Source organism: Anguilla rostrata, chromosome 2 (genome assembly GCF_018555375.3).
Source record: "Anguilla rostrata isolate EN2019 chromosome 2, ASM1855537v3, whole genome shotgun sequence".
Lineage (NCBI taxonomy): Eukaryota > Metazoa > Chordata > Actinopteri > Anguilliformes > Anguillidae > Anguilla > Anguilla rostrata.
The window spans coordinates 4,488,124-4,506,142 of NC_057934.1; the positions used below are offsets into that span (position 1 = coordinate 4,488,124).

General features: G+C 49.5%; 1 protein-coding gene across 1 annotated transcript in view; it reads right to left on the reverse strand.

The window, feature by feature from the left end:
- usp34 (ubiquitin specific peptidase 34) overlaps nt 1–17,601 on the reverse strand; it is a 55,801-nt gene extending 38,200 nt beyond the window's left edge. Inside the window, exons 1-11 of the mRNA XM_064325165.1 lie at nt 17,199–17,601; nt 9,982–10,069; nt 8,592–9,048; nt 6,683–6,733; nt 4,234–4,383; nt 4,050–4,117; nt 2,346–2,538; nt 1,819–1,880; nt 1,598–1,679; nt 1,179–1,271; nt 433–558 (exon numbers count right to left, since the gene is read on the reverse strand). Coding sequence (XP_064181235.1) covers nt 433–558; nt 1,179–1,271; nt 1,598–1,679; nt 1,819–1,880; nt 2,346–2,538; nt 4,050–4,117; nt 4,234–4,383; nt 6,683–6,733; nt 8,592–9,048; nt 9,982–10,069; nt 17,199–17,241 — 1,413 coding nt within the window. The 5' untranslated portion in view covers nt 17,242–17,601. The remainder of the gene's footprint in view (nt 1–432; nt 559–1,178; nt 1,272–1,597; nt 1,680–1,818; nt 1,881–2,345; nt 2,539–4,049; nt 4,118–4,233; nt 4,384–6,682; nt 6,734–8,591; nt 9,049–9,981; nt 10,070–17,198) is intronic.
- Between the last annotated feature and the right edge of the window lie 418 nt (nt 17,602–18,019).

An 18,019-nucleotide genomic window follows, 5' to 3' on the forward strand; every position in this document is an offset into this window, starting at 1 on the left:
CCGCGGAGCCCCGACTGAGCACACCCCCTGATTGAGAATCCCCCCAACATCACTGAGAGAAAGCTCTCAGACTCTACGGTCATGCAAACACACACAGACTTCTGAAATGGCGGCCTTTCTGCGAACAACGGGCTCTTTGGAGGATACAAAGCTGAAGCTCACGCAATATAAGCTCAAGGTAATCTCTGCATTTCAAAATTGGCATGAAAAGATGAGAAGGTAACAAAACTATTGCTAGGCTTTCACCAAAAACAAAACTAAAATCACACACTCAACCAACTTCCAGTCCGTGATGGCAATGAAAACTTTCAAAAAAAAATCAAAGTTCACAACCAATGACTTCCTAATCACTCTTATCGCCTGTGAACAATAACGGCAGCAATGGAACGGCTAAGGGGAAAGACGGAACATTCCGGAAGGTGGTGCGCGTACCTGCTCGGTGTGGGCGCTGGGGTGCAGGCCGGACACCAGGTTGAGCACGTGCCGGAGGGGAACGGGGTCCAGGTTCTTGATGAGCGACGGGAACAGATCGTGGATGTAGCGACTGCAGTGCTTCAGCTGCGCGACGAAGGGTCACGGGGGCAAAAAAAAAAACAAAAACAAACGTTTGGTTAATTAAACAAACGCAGACGAGCCACCGCAGGGCTCCGATTCCTACCGTGAAACCGGGGACCCGGTGTTCAGGGTGCGACTTCGAAAAGGAGCGCTGACCTCAGATCAGGTTTCCCCATGTCTGTATCCAACCCCTACCTTCTATGAGCTAAAAGAGACAACTGATCCTAGATCAGCACTCAATCAATCCCTCCTTTCCAAGATCATAAGTGTTGCACAGTGAATCTGGTGGAAAACTGAAAACTGGATGCTCAAGTTAGACATCCACAAAACATGAAAAAAAAGCAGATTAATTTACTCTTACAAAAACACCCCCCCCACAAACTTTTGTCTTCGAGACACAAAAATAATCTGCCGTTGGCATGAGGTAGAGCGTGAAGAGGAACGCTTCCAGCAAGCCTCCCGGTTCAGAATGCCATCAGCAATTAGCACAAAACGCGCAGAGAGAGTGTGGCGACTTGCCCCTGCGTGACGGGACCATCTGGCCGTTTCGGCAGCCTGCCTCACGAGCCCGGGCCCTCCGGGGGGTGACGTTAGCACGTTAGCACGATAGCACGTTAGCATACCTGCGCCGCCGCCCAGATGCAGTCCACGTGCTGCGTGCTCAGCCGCCCCTCCGCCGCCAGAAAGTTGAGGATGACTTGGCACTGTTTTATGATCTGAAACCAGCCAACACAAAATGAGTTACTGGGCTTCCAAGCGGAAAAAAACCTGCATAATCAATTCCTCCATTTTCCAAGCGGTGGACAGCATTTATTACACCTCATCATTTCCTTCAACTCATTACTCATTTACTGAATTTACTGTCTTTATTCTCAACAGCATGCAACCCCCCCCATCCAATCCTTTTTTTTTTTCTCCCCAAATTTTGAACATTTTGTCCCTCGTCGCTCACTGTCCCAACCACCCGGTGAGGGTCTACGTGACCGAAAGGCCGGCATGTTAGCGAGCGAGGCGTTTACTCCTCCTTCTCCCCACAGCTCACCTCGATGTGCAGGTTGGGGCCGAAGATGTGCTCCACCACGTTGTTGTTGATGAGCCAGTCCGCCAGCTCCTTCGCTATCGACCTGCGAAGACACACACACGCGCGCACGCACGCGCGCTCTCTCACAAAAAAGAAAATATCGACCACCGCACTTTACCGCGGCCGTTTATCAAAATGATTTGGGGGGGGGGAGTTGGAGAGGAAGGCGGGCTGCCACTCACGTTTCAGTGTCAGAGACCAGAGACTCGTTATTACACACATCGTTAAACGTGTGCAGCTGATTCTGGGGGAAAAAAAAGAGAAGAGGTCTTATTGATTCTGCGCACATCACTGACGGGTGAGGAAAGCGAGACTTCACAGGCAATTAAGCAACTAACACCGTCTGGAAATAGACACTTTCACAACGGATAGAGTCGCACACGCACAGTCCCCGTGGCAACAACACCGCGAAGATCACTGACAATAAGAACAGCACCTCCATCAAGAGCTTACATCCTGTACATTGCATCAATTTTAATTACATTTAGGCTTTTTGCAGACAGTCAAATCCAGAGAATTTTACAAAAATAACCCCCCCCATCCCCCTGATAATCCATTTATACAGCTAGATATTTACTGAAGCAATTCAGGTCGAGTACCTGGCTCAAATATCACAGCACCCTGGAATTGAACCTGCAACCTCAACAGTTTCGAGCCCAGTACTCTAAGCGCTAGACCGCAGCGCCCCCTGCTGGACGGAGGAGCTCACCGTGATCTGGCTGAGGCCGGCCAGCCGCATGGTGAGCGTCGGGGACATGAAGTACTTGAAGGCGAGGTCCAGGCTCTCCTTGTCGAAGCAGAGCGCGCTGTCCAGCGGCTCCTTCACCGTGCTCCACATCAGGTCCGCCATGTTCCGCGCCGCGCTCTGGCGCAGCTCCTGGTCTGACAGCTTGCACAGGTACCTGCGAGGGGGGGAGGGAGCGCGCGGACGCGGTTAGCTTCTTGCGATGCACGCACACGTATGCGCGGACACACACATGCACGTACGCACAGACGCATGCACACATGCACACGCCTGGACAGACACACACACACACACACGCACACACACACACATACGCACGCACCCTCGCTTGCATGCACACACACACGCACGCTTGCACGGACACACAAACGCACACACGCACACACACACACACGCGTACGTACTTGTACATCTGCAGGGGTACAGCACTGCTGAAGATGTGAACGGTTACCAACAGTGAAACGCAGGGGGGAAAACGCTAACGTGCAGTGGTGTTGTCTAGCGGATGAACGATCCTCTGTGGGAATCTTAATCACATGCTTATAAGGGCGAGACTGCGCAAACAGCCTAAACTTGAAAGGTGTAAAAAGCCCGCACTCTATACGCAAATCTCAGCTCGTAAACTCACACGGCTCGGCTCGCAGCCTCGTAAACTCACGAGAGGAAGGGAATACATTTTAACAAGCGGCCACACGGCCTCTTTACACGCAAAATTTCGGCAGGGCTGGTTATGGAAACTCAAAAAATGAGCGAAATTTTACAGGGAGGGGGGTAAAACTGGCACAAGCAACATGAGACTCGTTACGCGCGGCAGCACGCAATCCCAGAATACCGCAAAAAAAAAAAAGACCCAGAGGAAATTAGCGTTGGTAATGGCGGTTTTTTTTCCGCGAGCGGTAACCATCCGCAGGATCCGCTTCTGCCGTTCGCGAGCGGCCAAAGCACCGCTAAATCCTGCTCTGCCGGTCACGTGACCCGCGGAGCGCACCACTGCCTGCTTCCCCCCGTGCCATCATCCCCCCCCCCCACCCCACCCCATCTCGCCCCACCAAGGTCATGTGAGGAGACGGAGCATGCTGCCCGGCGACAGTTGCCGTGGTTACGGATGCTCTTCCTAGCAACACGCTCGGCGCGGGAGCATGCGCACGGGGGCCAGCCTGCCGCTGCTGCTGCTGCTGCCGCGATTCATCGAGTTCCGGCTGCACGGCCTCCGTGCGTTTATCACACGCTACATTAAACGCGCAGAACACGCTAAGGACGAGCCTCTCTCAGACTTATTAAACGCACTGCGCAGACAAGTCCCCCCCGTTACCACGGCACCCGAGTTACACTCAGAATCACACAGATGGCTCTGGTTACGCAACAACGTTTAAGAATACAAAAAATGACAGGAAGAACTCGTTCAGCCTATCTGAGCTGGCCGTTTACCGCTAAAACCTGTACCTGTAATACCAAGAGCTAATACAATAAACACACGGGCTTGGGAACCATTTAGCTGCTGGGAATCAAGAGCGTGTGGAGCGGGAGAATCGTTCAGCTCGTGTAGCACCTATGAGAGTTAAAACAGTTATAAGACGGTCTGTGGAATCGTTAAAATGCTCAAGAGCGCGCTGTGCGGGGGATCACGAAAATGGGTCAGCGTGCGCGATCTGGGGCTGCAGCTCTTACCTGATTACATAAGTTCTGAAGGGTATGATGTGCTGCATTACGGCAGGGATGTGCAGCCATATTCTGATCTGTGGAGAGAACAAACAGGGGCGTAAAACAGAGGGATGGGGTGGGGGGGGGTACAGAGGTACGGAGGAGGAGGAGGAGGGGGGAGGGGGTGCAGCCGCGGGGGCGGGGCGCTCACGTTGGAGACGATGGTGATGAAGGCGTGGGCGATGGGGAAGGGCAGGGACTCCGGCGTGCCGAACTCGAAGCAGTCCTTCATGAGGGACAGGCCGTGCTTCCCGCAGAACAGGCACACGTAGCGCAGCAGGTGCAGCGGGACCTCCACGTCCTGTCGAGCGCGCAGGAAACAGGAAGTGAGGTCAAAAAAAGCTCAAAAGAACGGCGCCCGGCGTGCCGTAACGGCGAGAGCTCTGGGCCTGTATTCATAAAGCATCCCGACGTAGGAGGGCTGATCTAGGATCAGTACTGCCTCTTCACTCATAATATATAAGGTTAGGATATGAACAGAAGAAACCTGGGCCTGTATTCATAAAGCATCCCAACGTAGGAGGGCTGATCTAGGATCAGTACTGCCTCTTCAGTCATAATATATAAGGTTAGGATATGAACAGAAGAAACCTGGGCCTGTATTCATAAAGCATCCCAATGTAGGAGGGCTGATCTAGGATCAGTACTGCCTCTTCAGTCATAATATATAAGGTTAGGATATGAACATAAGAAACCTGGGCCTGTATTCATAAAGCATCCCAACGTAGGAGGGCTGATCTAGGATCAGTACTGCCTCTTCACTCATAATATATAAGGTTAGGATATGAACATGGGGAACCTGGGCCTGTATTCATAAAGAATCTCACGGTAGGGGCGCTAATCTAGGATCAGTGCCACGTTTTTCGCTCATAATGGATAATGCCAGCGATATTCATGGAAGAAACTTGATCCATGATCAACACTGCTACTGCTAGAGATTCAGTGAATGCAGGTCCGGGTGCCGGGGTCACGGGTTCGAACCCTGGCAGGGGCATTTCCACTGCTCCACTGGTGCAACACCCAAAGAGCTCCAAAAAACACCAGTGCTACAAACAAAATTTCAGGGTGTGCAGCTTAATAATGTAAAAGTAATCTTAAAAATATATACACCTGCACAACGTATACAATCTCTGCCCAAAAAAAACCAAAAAAACAACCCAAATCGCTGACTCATCAGGAGAAGAGATCATTTATCATTCGCCATCACATCTGTTGACATGTTCAAGCCCTGCTGGTGTCAAAAGGACATCTGGCTGAAACCTTTAGCTTCACAACATTTACAGGAAACAGTTTAACGTGCGAGGGGCAGTGTCTCAGTTTACTGTGTACACAAGCTCTCGGGTTACTCTTCAAATGGGTCGTCGGGGGGGAAGATGGAAATCAATCATGTCCACACTAATCTCAGAAAACATGCATACTACAGCGAAATTACCCCGCGCTGGGCCCTGACCAGTATTACACAGACAAAAAAGCCCCTTTACGTGACCCATCTTTCCCAGGTTCTGGATAAAACCAGGCTGAAGCAACAGAGGGCAGACCTGGAAAAATCTTTGTGAAAAGCAAATCGTTATTGCTTTTAAGAGAATGTTAGCTGTTGCTTTAAATACTTTCAAATAATCTGTTTACTGTGGGCTCAATGCAGGCATATTGGAAGACACGCTCGACTGGGCCAAGTATTTATTTGCATACTTCCAGCTATAGCCATGTTTCCGTTAAATTGTCAAGCGAATTTTAAGCGAACTTTTGAAATATCGCAAGAAAGAAAAAAAAAAATGCGAGTGTTTCCATTAACTGGTTTGGAGCGAATGAACCAGGCTACGCAAAGCGTAGTTACGTCAGAAGTTGGCGGTATAGGCTACGTTACGCATGGCAGTAACGATTTGCTTTTCACAAAGATTTTTCCAGGTCTGCCCTCTGTGCTTCAGCTGGTTTATCCCGAACCTGGAAAGAGGGTCAGTAAAGGGCTTTTGTCTGTGTAATACTGGTCAGGGCCCAGCGTGGGGTAATTTCGCTGTAGTATGCTAGAGTGATAAACTATAGCGAAAAATGGAGAGAGGTCTTCAGGAAATCCGGGAAGACGCAGACAACGGAAACAGCTGATCAGTCATGTGACTTAAATGTTCGCTACGTCAGAACTTATTCGAAAAAAACCGTTTCCATTTCTCATTTTGCGCATTAACTCTTTTTCGCAAAAGGCAAAAACCACCTCAAGCGAGCGCAAAAACTTTTGCGAATTTGAGGTACTTTTTGGGCATTCTGCCGTTTCCATAAATAGCAAAATGTGCATCAAAATACGTTTATGGAAACACGGCTTATGTGAGAGGTGAAATTCACAAACACATTTTTACGGCACTGTTTTTGGCCCCGGTCTGAAAGGGTGCAAAGACGCTACAAGCCAAACCTAGATAAAATACAGGTGCTATAAAACCTATAAAAAGGAGAGATGAAAGAATGTCCACACAGAAGCACTGCACACCCAAACACCATCTCTCTCAATGCAAGGTCTAAATAAAACATACAAAAAAAAAAAACCCCGTACTTATTTTCGAGGTAAAGCAACGTGGTGGTAAAGCATGCGAACACGTATGTGTTGCACTTACGTTCATATCGCAGAAGGATCCAAGGATATTGCTTTCTTGGGCTGAAATGTCCTGAGGGGGCAAAAAAAAAAAAAAAGGAATGACAAATGTGACATCACTGTGACATCATTACGACATCACTACAACATCACCATGACATCACTAAGGAGCCAGAAAGCTTTAAAGATGACGTGCTATGCAAGTGAAGGGAGGAGCTCAAAAGGGATGCAGCACAGGACCTTTGACCTCCAAACACTCCTCCTGTGCTTCTATCCTCACAAATGTTTTTTTTTTGGGTTGGTTGGGGGGGGGAGGGGGGGGCTAGAAATGGCAAGTGAGGAAGCACTCCTGCCTGCAGGTCACTCTCGTTACACACTGTGCACAAAAACACCAGCCAGAGCACGCCAACTCACCACCCTTCTGCCTACTGTCTGGCCATGAGCACTGATGCTCACATGACTAAAGACCTCTCTCTCTCCTCTCTCTCCTCCTCTCTCTCTCTCCTCTCCCCTCCCCTTTCCTCCTCTCTGCACTCTCACTCTCTTTCCGATGACCACAGTGGTCGCGGAGCGAGAGAAGAGAGAGAGAAGAACTCAAGGCCGAGAACAGGCTCATCGTCATCTGGGACACCATGTGCCAGACGGGTAAAAAAAAAAAACCCCGCCAAGGCTGCCCGTCTTGTCCCCCCCCTCACCCTCCACCCTCCAACCTCCACCCCCCCCAAACAGACCATGAGTCGGCCCTTCCTGGACTGTGGGACCGTGAGATTATCAGGAGGAATTCGACCGGGTTCCAGACGCAGTTATTGAGCAAAAGCAGCTCTGCAATATTCTTTTTTTTTTTTTTTTGCAAACAAAAGATCGAGATAAAAGAACAGACTGCGGTGGAACGAGTTCACGCAGGAGAACGGGTTCTGAGCGGGGGGGGGGGGGGGATAGAGAGAGAAAGAGAGAAGAGAAAAAAGAGCGCGAGAGACTAGAGAGATGAGGAAGTAGCGAGAGAGAAAAGAGAGGGAGAGATGGGGGGATAGAGAGAGAGAGAGAGAAGAGAAATAAGAGCGTGAGAGACTAGAGAGAGAGTAGGAGAAGAAAGAGGAGAGATGGGGGGATAGAGAAAGAGAGAGAAAAAGAGCGCGAGAGACGAGAGAGATGAGGAAGGAGTGAGAGAGAGAAAGGGGGGGGCGGGGGGGGGGACCACAGTGTCGCCCTCGGGAACACGGCGTGAAGCGGACAGCTGTCACCTAGGAGACGGCGGTGCGTCTGACGCGCGGGCACAGCCCCGGCCGGAGCGGCGGGTGCAGGCGAGGTCAGCGCGCCATGCGGCGTTTATCAATAACGCCCCCCACCCCCCCCCATATTAACCTCGCCTTTAAACAGCACCAGTGCACCGTACCGCTGCCTGTCGGGCCGTCCCCCAGCCAATTAAAACGCAGCGTGGCCGGGGGGGAGGGGAGGAGGCCGCTCTGACCGGACGGGCTATTTTTGGACCGCTCCTTTTTCAGAGCGGCCGCAACGCTCGAGGGGAACAAAAGCCAGAGTGGAAACGATGAGCGTGAGTTCAGCAGCGCTGTGGAGCTGCCACACGCACTCCTACCAGGAGCACCCTCTACAGCACAGACATGCAACAGCGCACAGCAGCACGCACTAGCAGCACACAACGCCACAGACACGCACACACACACACGCACATGCATGCGCACACTAGCACGTGCACACAGACACGCACGCAGCGATATGGACCTGTCACATGCATTCCTGGCATAAGCACCCTCTCACACAAGTGCTCACAGACACACACGCGCGCACACACAAGCGGGGACAGACACACACAAGCGCGCGCACATACACACACACACACACACGCGCACGACGACACACACAGCAGACGACACCACAACACACACACACACACACACACACACGGGTCGTACCTCTATGGTGGGGTGTGTGTTGTGTTTGTAGGCCGTGTACAGGGGGAACTGGATCTGGAATATCTTGGCGGCGCAGAGCAGGAGCTTCTCCCGGTCCTCGGTGCTCCAGGATCCGAAGGGCTCTGGCATCTCCGAACCGGCGGGAACGCCGCCGCCCTGCTCCGGCTTCCCGCCGCGGTGGCCCTGGTTCTGGTTCTGGTTCTGGTCCAGCCGCGAGCCGCCGGCCTCCCCGCCCCCGTCCTCCTCGGCGGAGTCCCTCTCCACGTTGAGCGGCTCATCCTCGCCGGGGGGCGGCGGCCTGGGGCCCGGCCCCGCCCACTCCGCCTCCCCGCCCCGCCCCCGGAACAGGCGCTCACGCAGGCACTGCACCTGGCTGATGACCAGGTTAATGAGGGCGTACACCAGCTGGTTAAACACCTCCAGGTGCTTATACTCCTTAAAGCAGCATAGACACTGCCTGCAGGCGGGAGAGAAAGACAACAGCGTTTCAGACGCATGCCCGCCAAGAACTACAAATACACTCAATGCAGCGCAGATACAAAACTACAAATACACTCAACGCAGAACAGATACAAAACTACAAATACACTCAATTCAGTGCAGATACAAAACTACAAATACACTCAACACCGTACAGATACAAAACTACAAATACACTCAAAGCTGTCCAAATACAAAACTACAAATACACTCAACGCAGTACAGATAACAGACAGATTCATGTTGGTGAACCCGTGCAGCTCGTCCATAATCTGCTCTGCAGACACTGTGAATTTTGTATTTCCTGTGCTGTTGTGCACATTGCATGATGGGAGAAATGTAGTTTTGTACTGCATAACACATTTCTGTAAAACAGAACTAGTGTCATCCAATCCCCTCTACCAACAAAAAAAAAGTCAGGGGGCAGGTAGAAATTAAATGGAAGGATTATAAATCTGTGTACAGTCTGACAACTATAATTATGGCCAGAACCAGTGAATGTGCATAATCTACTGAAGTCCTGGTGCGGAGGAGCTGTTTTTAACCCAACCAGACCAGAGAAACGAGGTCAAGAGGACAGTTAACAGTAAGAGCAGCAGACTCTGTGGCTCTCCAGGACCAGGACTGGAGACCCCTGTTCTTCACCAACATTGTGCAACACTGTGTGTAGAGCATGTGACAAAAACATGCCATAACGCAATATGTACTGATGTGGCAGAAAAACAAGGAGAGGAGGAGGGGGAGATACAGACAGAGGGGGGACAGAGAAAGAGAGGGGGGAGACACAGAGAGGGGGATACAGAGAGAGAGAGGGAGAGAGAGAGAGAGAGGGAGAGAGAGAGGGAGAGGGAGAGAGAGAGAGAGAGAGAGAGAGAGAGAGAGAGAGAGAGAGAGAGAGAGAGAGACTGACCTTTGGGTCCATGAGCTGATGTAGCTGAAAACTCTGAGGGCATGCTCCTTCTTCAGCTGTAGGCCATCAGTGCTGTCGGCATCCGATACTGAGGAGAGAAAATGTTTACGTTTCACACGCGCGCACGCGCCCTTCAACACAAACACGCTGTCACAGCCGCAGAACGCATCGACCTTCATCCCCTTTAAATAGGATACAGACCTACCACTTACAAAACCCATAAGCCTTCATAACGCATACCAGTACGTTAAATCACTCCATACCTTCATTCCAGTGAGATTTTAAACATCTCACATGCAAAGAAACACACTGGCTCAGATCAGAGCCCAACCAAATGAGGTCAAAATGGAGCTCCGTGGCCTTCTGCTGCAAGCCTGAGGACATTATCCTTGGGGAGATCGCATATTTTAATGTTTTCATTCAACAATGTTATCAACACTGTACGACAGCCACATGATAGGTGATCTGGGAAATCGTGTATGCTACGACAGCAGTGGATGCAGCCAAGAGGACTCGCACTCCCAGGGTGCACTTCACCTAGCGTCCAATGGCTGCCCTGGCCTAGCTCCTCCCCCTCGGCAAAGCCACAACAACCCGTTGTGGACTGAACCGTCGTCAGGGAAACGGCAGCACCAACGGAACCAGGTTATTCCCTTCCAATCAGGGACAGTTGGCCAATCTCTGGCCAATCAGTGGCCACTAATCAATAAATTAACCATCAGTTAGAAAACAAAGCCAGCAGTACTACAGGCCCCAAGGGCCATATTTAAATCAAGGCTACACACACTTGACTAAACATGGCTGCCCAGGTTTGTTGCTTAGCACCAACAACGACACGTCAGTCAGAATCAACGGACGTTGCTGCAATATTCCCCACTGCGAAACTCAAGGGCTTCTCAAGGGCCTTCAGGTGCACTTTTCCCCCCTTTCTCTGTGCAAGGACTTCAGCAAGACGCTTAGCGAGATACCCCGCCTTCACGCTGTAACCACGGTGATTATGTGCTTTCGAAAGACTGGAAAAAAAAAAAAAACAGTAAACGAAGAAGCTCCAGGCACTCGAAGCAGCCAGAGTGCTTTCCCCCGGCCCTATCGAGCGCCTCGACGGACGGCTTTCGACAAGCCGAGTGACCCCTGTACACGCTTGACTGCTCAAACAATTACCAAAAAAAGAAGAAGAAAAAAAAAAACCCAAGCAAAGAGCGCCTGACTGTTAACGGTCATTTCTCACACTGAAGCGCTTTGTTTGATTACAGCCACGGCCACTTCCCCCGATACGGCCACCTGAACAGGACGCCAAGTACCAAAACCGACGAGAGGGGCGCGCGTAATTACAAACATACAGGATTCCGTTAGCCGTTAGCCCGACACGCTGATTAATCGATGGCATTACCTGCGTTATTTACCTGCTCAGGGTGACACACCGGGGTCGGCAAAGTGCTTGGCGGACATTTCACACGTTGTCCTCTCGGACAGCCGGTTCACGACCCGAGCGATTCCGTTTCTGTGCCTCGCCCAAGGTTACCGTGACCTTGTGGGGGGCCACCCAGGGTTCAAACACACAGCATACTGGCCCTGTTCCTGACTGTTAAAGCAGTGTTACGGAGTGCAGTAAGGACACAGCAGGGCTATCCCAGGACCAATAATGCACTCACTGTAAAGAGCGCAAAACCAGAACACGGAGGACAGAGTCCGCAGCAGCAGCCATTCACGTCAGTCACAGAAAACAAACGCGCGATCCGTTAAACTGTCTTTAAAGGCCACTTTCAAGGGGAAGCGCGCGCGTCCATGTTGTTTAAAACAACGGAAGGGGCGAGGGGGACAAAAAGAGGACATCTTTGTGAAAAAAGGCCCGTTTTCTCCACAAAAGAAGGCCTCAATCCGGACTGACGGGCCACATGGTCACGGGGGGGGGGGTTCATGTGATCTGTTGTCCTAGCAACGCGTCTGCCGGTTCAGTACCTCACAGAGCCCGCCGGGTCAACCGACGCCGCCGTGCGCGACAGACTGGAGCGGCGTCCAGGCGGCAGGTTTTTTAGCGGAAGCTGAAGCAGCCGAAGCAGCCGAAGCAGCCAAAGCAGCTGTGCTTCAGGCAGACGCAGACCCGTATGAAAATGGAAAAGTTAAGAGGCGCAGAAGGGCTGTGTGTGCTTTATTTAATTAGAGCGGCAGGATCTCTGGTCCTCATTATTATCCCAGTTCCCTCCATCTCTAATAATGCTGCAAAACCTACTGTGTGGAACAGATTATTATTTTTGTGTGTGTGTGTGTGTGTGTGTGTGTGTGTGTGTGCGTGTGCGTGTCAGTGAGCGCAAGCATTTTAATTTGGTAAGAGGGTCAGCCGAACTGCCTCAGATATTAAACAGCTGTACAAACGCGCCCCCCCCCCCCGGCTTCCACCACGACCCCGTATGGCGCCGGAGTTTGTTTCCCTGGCGACGGAAGCCCCAACCCCACGCCAAGTGGGACGGGCAGAGAGAGAGAGAGAGAGTGGACACGTCTGCCGTCCAAACTGGGACAGAGCAGAGCGCTTAGGGGGCAGGGGCAGGGACGTTCCCCTCACAGACCCAAATACACGCAGGGCCAGCAGATTGGGGGGGGGGGGGTCAAAGGTCAAGTCAGCTAAAGCACACATTTGGCAGACCCAGGGGTTACCCTGGCCCAGACTGTCCCCTTTCTCGTCTCGCCTCCTTTCGGGGGATTACCGTCGTCCGGGGCTGTCCAGTCTTACAGCGCGCTCAGAGTCACACAGACAGCGGGCGGTTCAGACGCCAGCACTGACTTCCCCGGAACGCCACGGTTTCTTTTTCCAACGCCAGATAAAACAACCGCTGGGCACGGAAGGAAGAAAGGAAGGAATGCTACATTCTGCAACCCAGAATGCGCTAACCCGGCCTTCTCAGGCGACGTCACTCTACGCACAGTCATCGCAGCGGCCTGAAGAGGGGCCTGAGGAAGTAGAGCCCATGTCCAGCGGTAAATGACTCGAGTCACAGTGGAAGCGCGTTTCCATGAGGCTACAGCGGTTTGTGGCTTCACTGATTGGTGCAAACAGTCCTCATCGGGGATCAGAATTTATTTAGAGAAATTTGTGTCCTGCTCAGCCCTGGGCGGGGGCACCGCCCGCCTCACTGCGCATCAGAGGCCCCCCTCCGCATGCGTGCCAGCCGCAGTTCGTCTGCGTCGGCTGCGCGTGTGCTGGCGAGCTCCGGCGCATCGCCTGCGCAGCTCAGAGCAGGGGTTGGCACAGCTGCTCAGCTGTTAGCACAGGGGTTAGCTACACTGAAAACTGGCGACGCTCATATTCACGTTTAAAACGGTGACTCCACCCATAACGAGGGCCTGACTTCACTCTGACAATAGCCTAATTCATGGGGAAATCGGTGGCGATTAACGAATCTGGGGATCGATACACCAATAACCCACATAATGACCTCTGCAGTAAAATCAGACCGCACACCTTGACTGAGAGAAATGGCACTGCTCGTTTTCTATTTGCTGGTCAAACGTTGCAGATCAATATAATCAGAATGGCAGCCATCACACAGCATCCCAGGCTGTTATATGTGCTGCCCACCTGCGTAAAGCCCTGGCCAACAACAGGCCGCTCTGGAACCTTACGACCCTCTTCCCAAAGGGGCTCATAAAAACTGCAATCAATACTTTTCCTTCTGCATAAAGCCTCTCCTCCTTTCCCTGCTGCCTCTCTCACTAACACACACACACATACAGGCACATGCACACACACACACACACACAGGCACACACACGCTAGCAGGTTAGCATGTTCACACACACACACACACACGCACTCTAACACTCTCTCACACACTCACACACACACAAATACAGGCACACACACGCTAGCAGGTTAGCATGCTCACACACACACACACGCACTCTAACACCTCCACACACACACACAATACGCACACACGCTAGCAGGTTAGCATGCTCACACACACACACACGCACTCTAACACTCTCTCACACACTCACACACATACACATATAGGCACACACACTCACATTCACACGTGCGCGTGCACACACACACACACACGGCTGTGTTTTTGAGCCCTCTGGGGGAATAGTGAGTTCATGCCTCTAAATCAGGAGCATAAATCTTACATGAAAACACTGTGTGAAACAAAGTAATAAATAGAACCCCAGTGAGAAGTTCACTCAACAGAAGGTCCAAACCAACTCGTCTGTGTAATAAAAACCAAACTGCTGGCAACAGTATCGCCAAGCCTTTAGCTTTATCACCACAACAGAGGGGGGGGGGAGGGTGATGAACTTGATAAGGAGACCAAACAGAGGACAAAGGGATGGACAGCATTGGAAATGACATCTGCACAGTACCCAGCAAGCAGAAGACGACCGCGACACTTTCAAAGAAGGCCCAGAGACCCTGCACATCATTAACCCAATCAGCCGTTTCACAACACCACCGAAAGCACCCCCATCGAAAGTAATCAAAGTCCACCAAAGCAAAGCAGATCTTCATTTCGAGAATGTGTCCAAGGTCAAAGCCAGTTCATAAAATCACAGGCCTCTGTTGAGTACCCACACCAATTCCTGGACTTCAGATCGCTGCTCTTCAATGTGTTTTAGCCTACTGTTCGGCAACAGTCCTACTGAAGTGCCAGCTGATGTGCAATACTTTAATTATTCAAGCATACATCCAAACTATATATTTAATGATTAAGTCTGAAGTGGATGCCTTTTCATTTGACATATAGAGACATATGTTAAACAAAGACACAAAGTAAAGTTATTTTGATGAAAACACCATTGAGTAACATCAGGTTCACCAAGCTTCCACACTAATAACAAACAATTCCTGGTACCATTAATGGTGCCTGGCCGATAACCAGGTCTCACTAAGTCAATGTGAATGAACCCGAAGAGCATAAATATAAAAAAGATAAACTAATAAGATAATTTTGGTGAAATATGTTTGAAGATAATTAGTCTATGAACGAATGTGACCAGCACCACGGGTTACTAAATAAAAAACACAGAGGCAAAGCAACAAGATTTACAGTTTTAGATTTAGCCAGAGGGAAAACAGCTTTATTACCAAATTCAACTCTGACAGCTGTTCACAACAGACTAAACAAAAGTCTTCTCAAAAGAAGCCATTTTAGAAATCCTGGTAGAACACTTTGGCAACATACTTCAAGTTTGACAATGTATCAGCAAAAAATCCTTCGACTGGCGCGACGGACTGTACAGGAGAATTAATCTGCTTTAAAATAGGTCATTTTTCCCGTCTTGTTAACAAATTCGGTTCCGTTATTGAAAACACTACGTGGCTAGCCTTAGCCAAGATACTTAACACCATTCTAGCTAGTTAGCACCAACCACCTAGCTTGCTACCCACGTTATCCAAGAACGACTGATTATGTCCATTCTCAGCTAGCTGTACCATAACCAAATTACCCAAACTTCTTTGCCCACTTAAAAATACATTCAGTAGCTAACGTCCCGTAATTGCATGATGAATAACAATAAGATGGCTGCCCTCTGTTTCAGGTCAGACGGGTTTAAGATATCTATCGTTAGCTTGCTCGCTCGCTGTGTTTCAAAGATCATTGTTCGCAAGGAGCTAGCATGCTAGCCAACATTAGGCGTTTTCGTATGGCCATCCGACTTGCTAGCCTGAAGAAATGACACGTTATTTGAAAATAAGAATCCTGAGATGCAAGCTATGCATTTGTAGGCACATCATCTCCGCGATCAGCTAGATTTGACGTCACATGCATGGTCTACCTGATGAGATTTATATTTAAATGCAGAACCTGTTTGTGCAACTTAGCTAAGTTTGTAGTTAGCAGCCTGTGAATTGGCAATTATAAATGACATGTTGCATGCACGCAGGCCACAGGCCCTGCTGTCAGGACCTCTTGCACTAGAATATATACAATCCAATGTCACTACAGAAGGTTTTTTTTTAAAGAAAAAAAAACACATATTGGCAAAATAACGATGCATGTTACAGCAAGATATGAAAGTTAAATCCAACTTCCTAGCTAAACCCTGCAGAGCTCTTTCAAATTAAACGGACGTACACCAATTATTAAATGCATCTCCAAAAACATCGCGTATATTATTATTAGCAAGCTATCTCCTGATATTATTATGAACTCATGGCAATCCACTGCAAGAGACAGCGAGTTGAGTTAACACGAATTAAAAATCAACCAGCATACAACTTTGCTGGTTAACCATCGAACGTTAGTTCAGCTGGCTACCAAACATAACTTAGGCTCGCAATCAGTTTATGTTTGCTAGTGAGTTCGCTCGCGAACTAGAACTGGACACTGACAAAGGTTAGCAACAAAGTTTAGCTAACTATCTAATAAATTGCTAGTAACTGTAGCTAACAACATCGTCAAGTTCATTAGCTAGCTAGCAAGCAAGATAGAAACTGCAAATCGCCTGCAAGCAAGACAAACTGTAAACGTTCTACGAGGCAAATGGAAAAAAAGATGTGAATTTTTGTGCAGCTGTCGTTATCATAACTAATTTGCTAGGAGCTGGCCAGTTAATCAACGTTATGCATTCAACTTTCTACATGTGGCTAGCTAGTGTGCTTTATTTGCGTTAGCTATATTTAGCTCACTTGCTACACAACTAACTTGCTAAATACCATGCACTGTTGCTAGCGAGGTAGCCAGCTACACAACTAAACTAAGTTACTTCCGAAATCTCTGCCTTAAAAAATACACGAAATTATGTCAGTTAGCAACTGCGGTAGCTAGCTAACCAGGCTTGCCATCAGGCATTCCAAACTTTCACAGCTAGTTGTGCACCTGATGCAATATTCAAGACCAAGGCACATTTCAACAAACCCAGCTAGTGCCTAGTGGTCTGTCGAATATAGAGAGGTTACTAGTCACCCAGCTAGCGCTAGATGTTGGTGACAGCGCTAGCTAACAGGGGTCAATTCAATGAGCAAACTCAAGCTAAATAGCTGTCTAGTTCTGAAACCAACAGCGGGGCCTTATTGTAGCAGCTAGGAGCAAGCCACATTTGCATGCAGCCAAATTTCTGTTTCTCTACGGCCTACCAGCAGCTGACTAGTGGTAAAAGCAGAAACTGCAAAAGTAGAAAATAAAAAAATAGCGACAATGTTAGCCAGCTAGCAATGGTAATGCTACACCGCCGCGGATGAGAAATCTGGGTAACGAAAATATTGATGGTTTACTTACTTTCATTTAATACCTCCACCAGCTCAGCGCAGTTTTCACACATTGTTCATTAAAAAGAAAATGAAAAGCGAAAAGTGTATTCAAACCATTGGAAATTGTTGATTGACTGGGAGTATTGGAAGCTGGTTGTTTAGGGGCAAAAAAAGGCCCAGTGCGATGCTTGATGAAGGTTGGAGCAAAAAAAACGGAGAAGGGGAAAGATGAATAGAAGCAAATTTGATTTGTTTTCAAAAGTCTCGACGACAGCGACAAAAGTAAGAGGCAATAAGGAAGAGAGAGTCGAGTCAATCTCCAATCGGAGCGGTACAGGAGACAGCAGATACGACAGCCATATTGAAAAGGGGGGGTAGGGGCATTCGGTAAAAAATCGTCTCTTTCCGTCCTGTCTTCCTTGTCTGGTTCGGCTCATTTCGGTAATCTCGCGGTCACTCCCTCCCCTCGCGAAGAGGAAAGGGGATTGGTTTCTTTTTTTCTACGCGCATTCGTTTCTGATTGGTCCAAATCCGCCAGGAACATCCGAAGACAAACGCGGCTCACCGAATCGGAAGATTCGAAGCAACTCTATAATGAACGGTAGAGGTAACTGCCTAGCAACTCGGAAGAAAGGAAAGACAAACTCAAAGGTACACATAGACAGTGTTCGCCGATTTACTTTTAACGTTACACAAAGTCGATGCAATAAAATGTCTTGTTGGGAATATGGACATAGCTATTGTTTCCGGTCTAAATCGAACGCAAATGCATAGTTGAAATCACAATTTAGCTAGCTGTACTCCGCTTGCAAGGATGAACATTGAGAATTTTGCGGGGGTGTCTGGAAA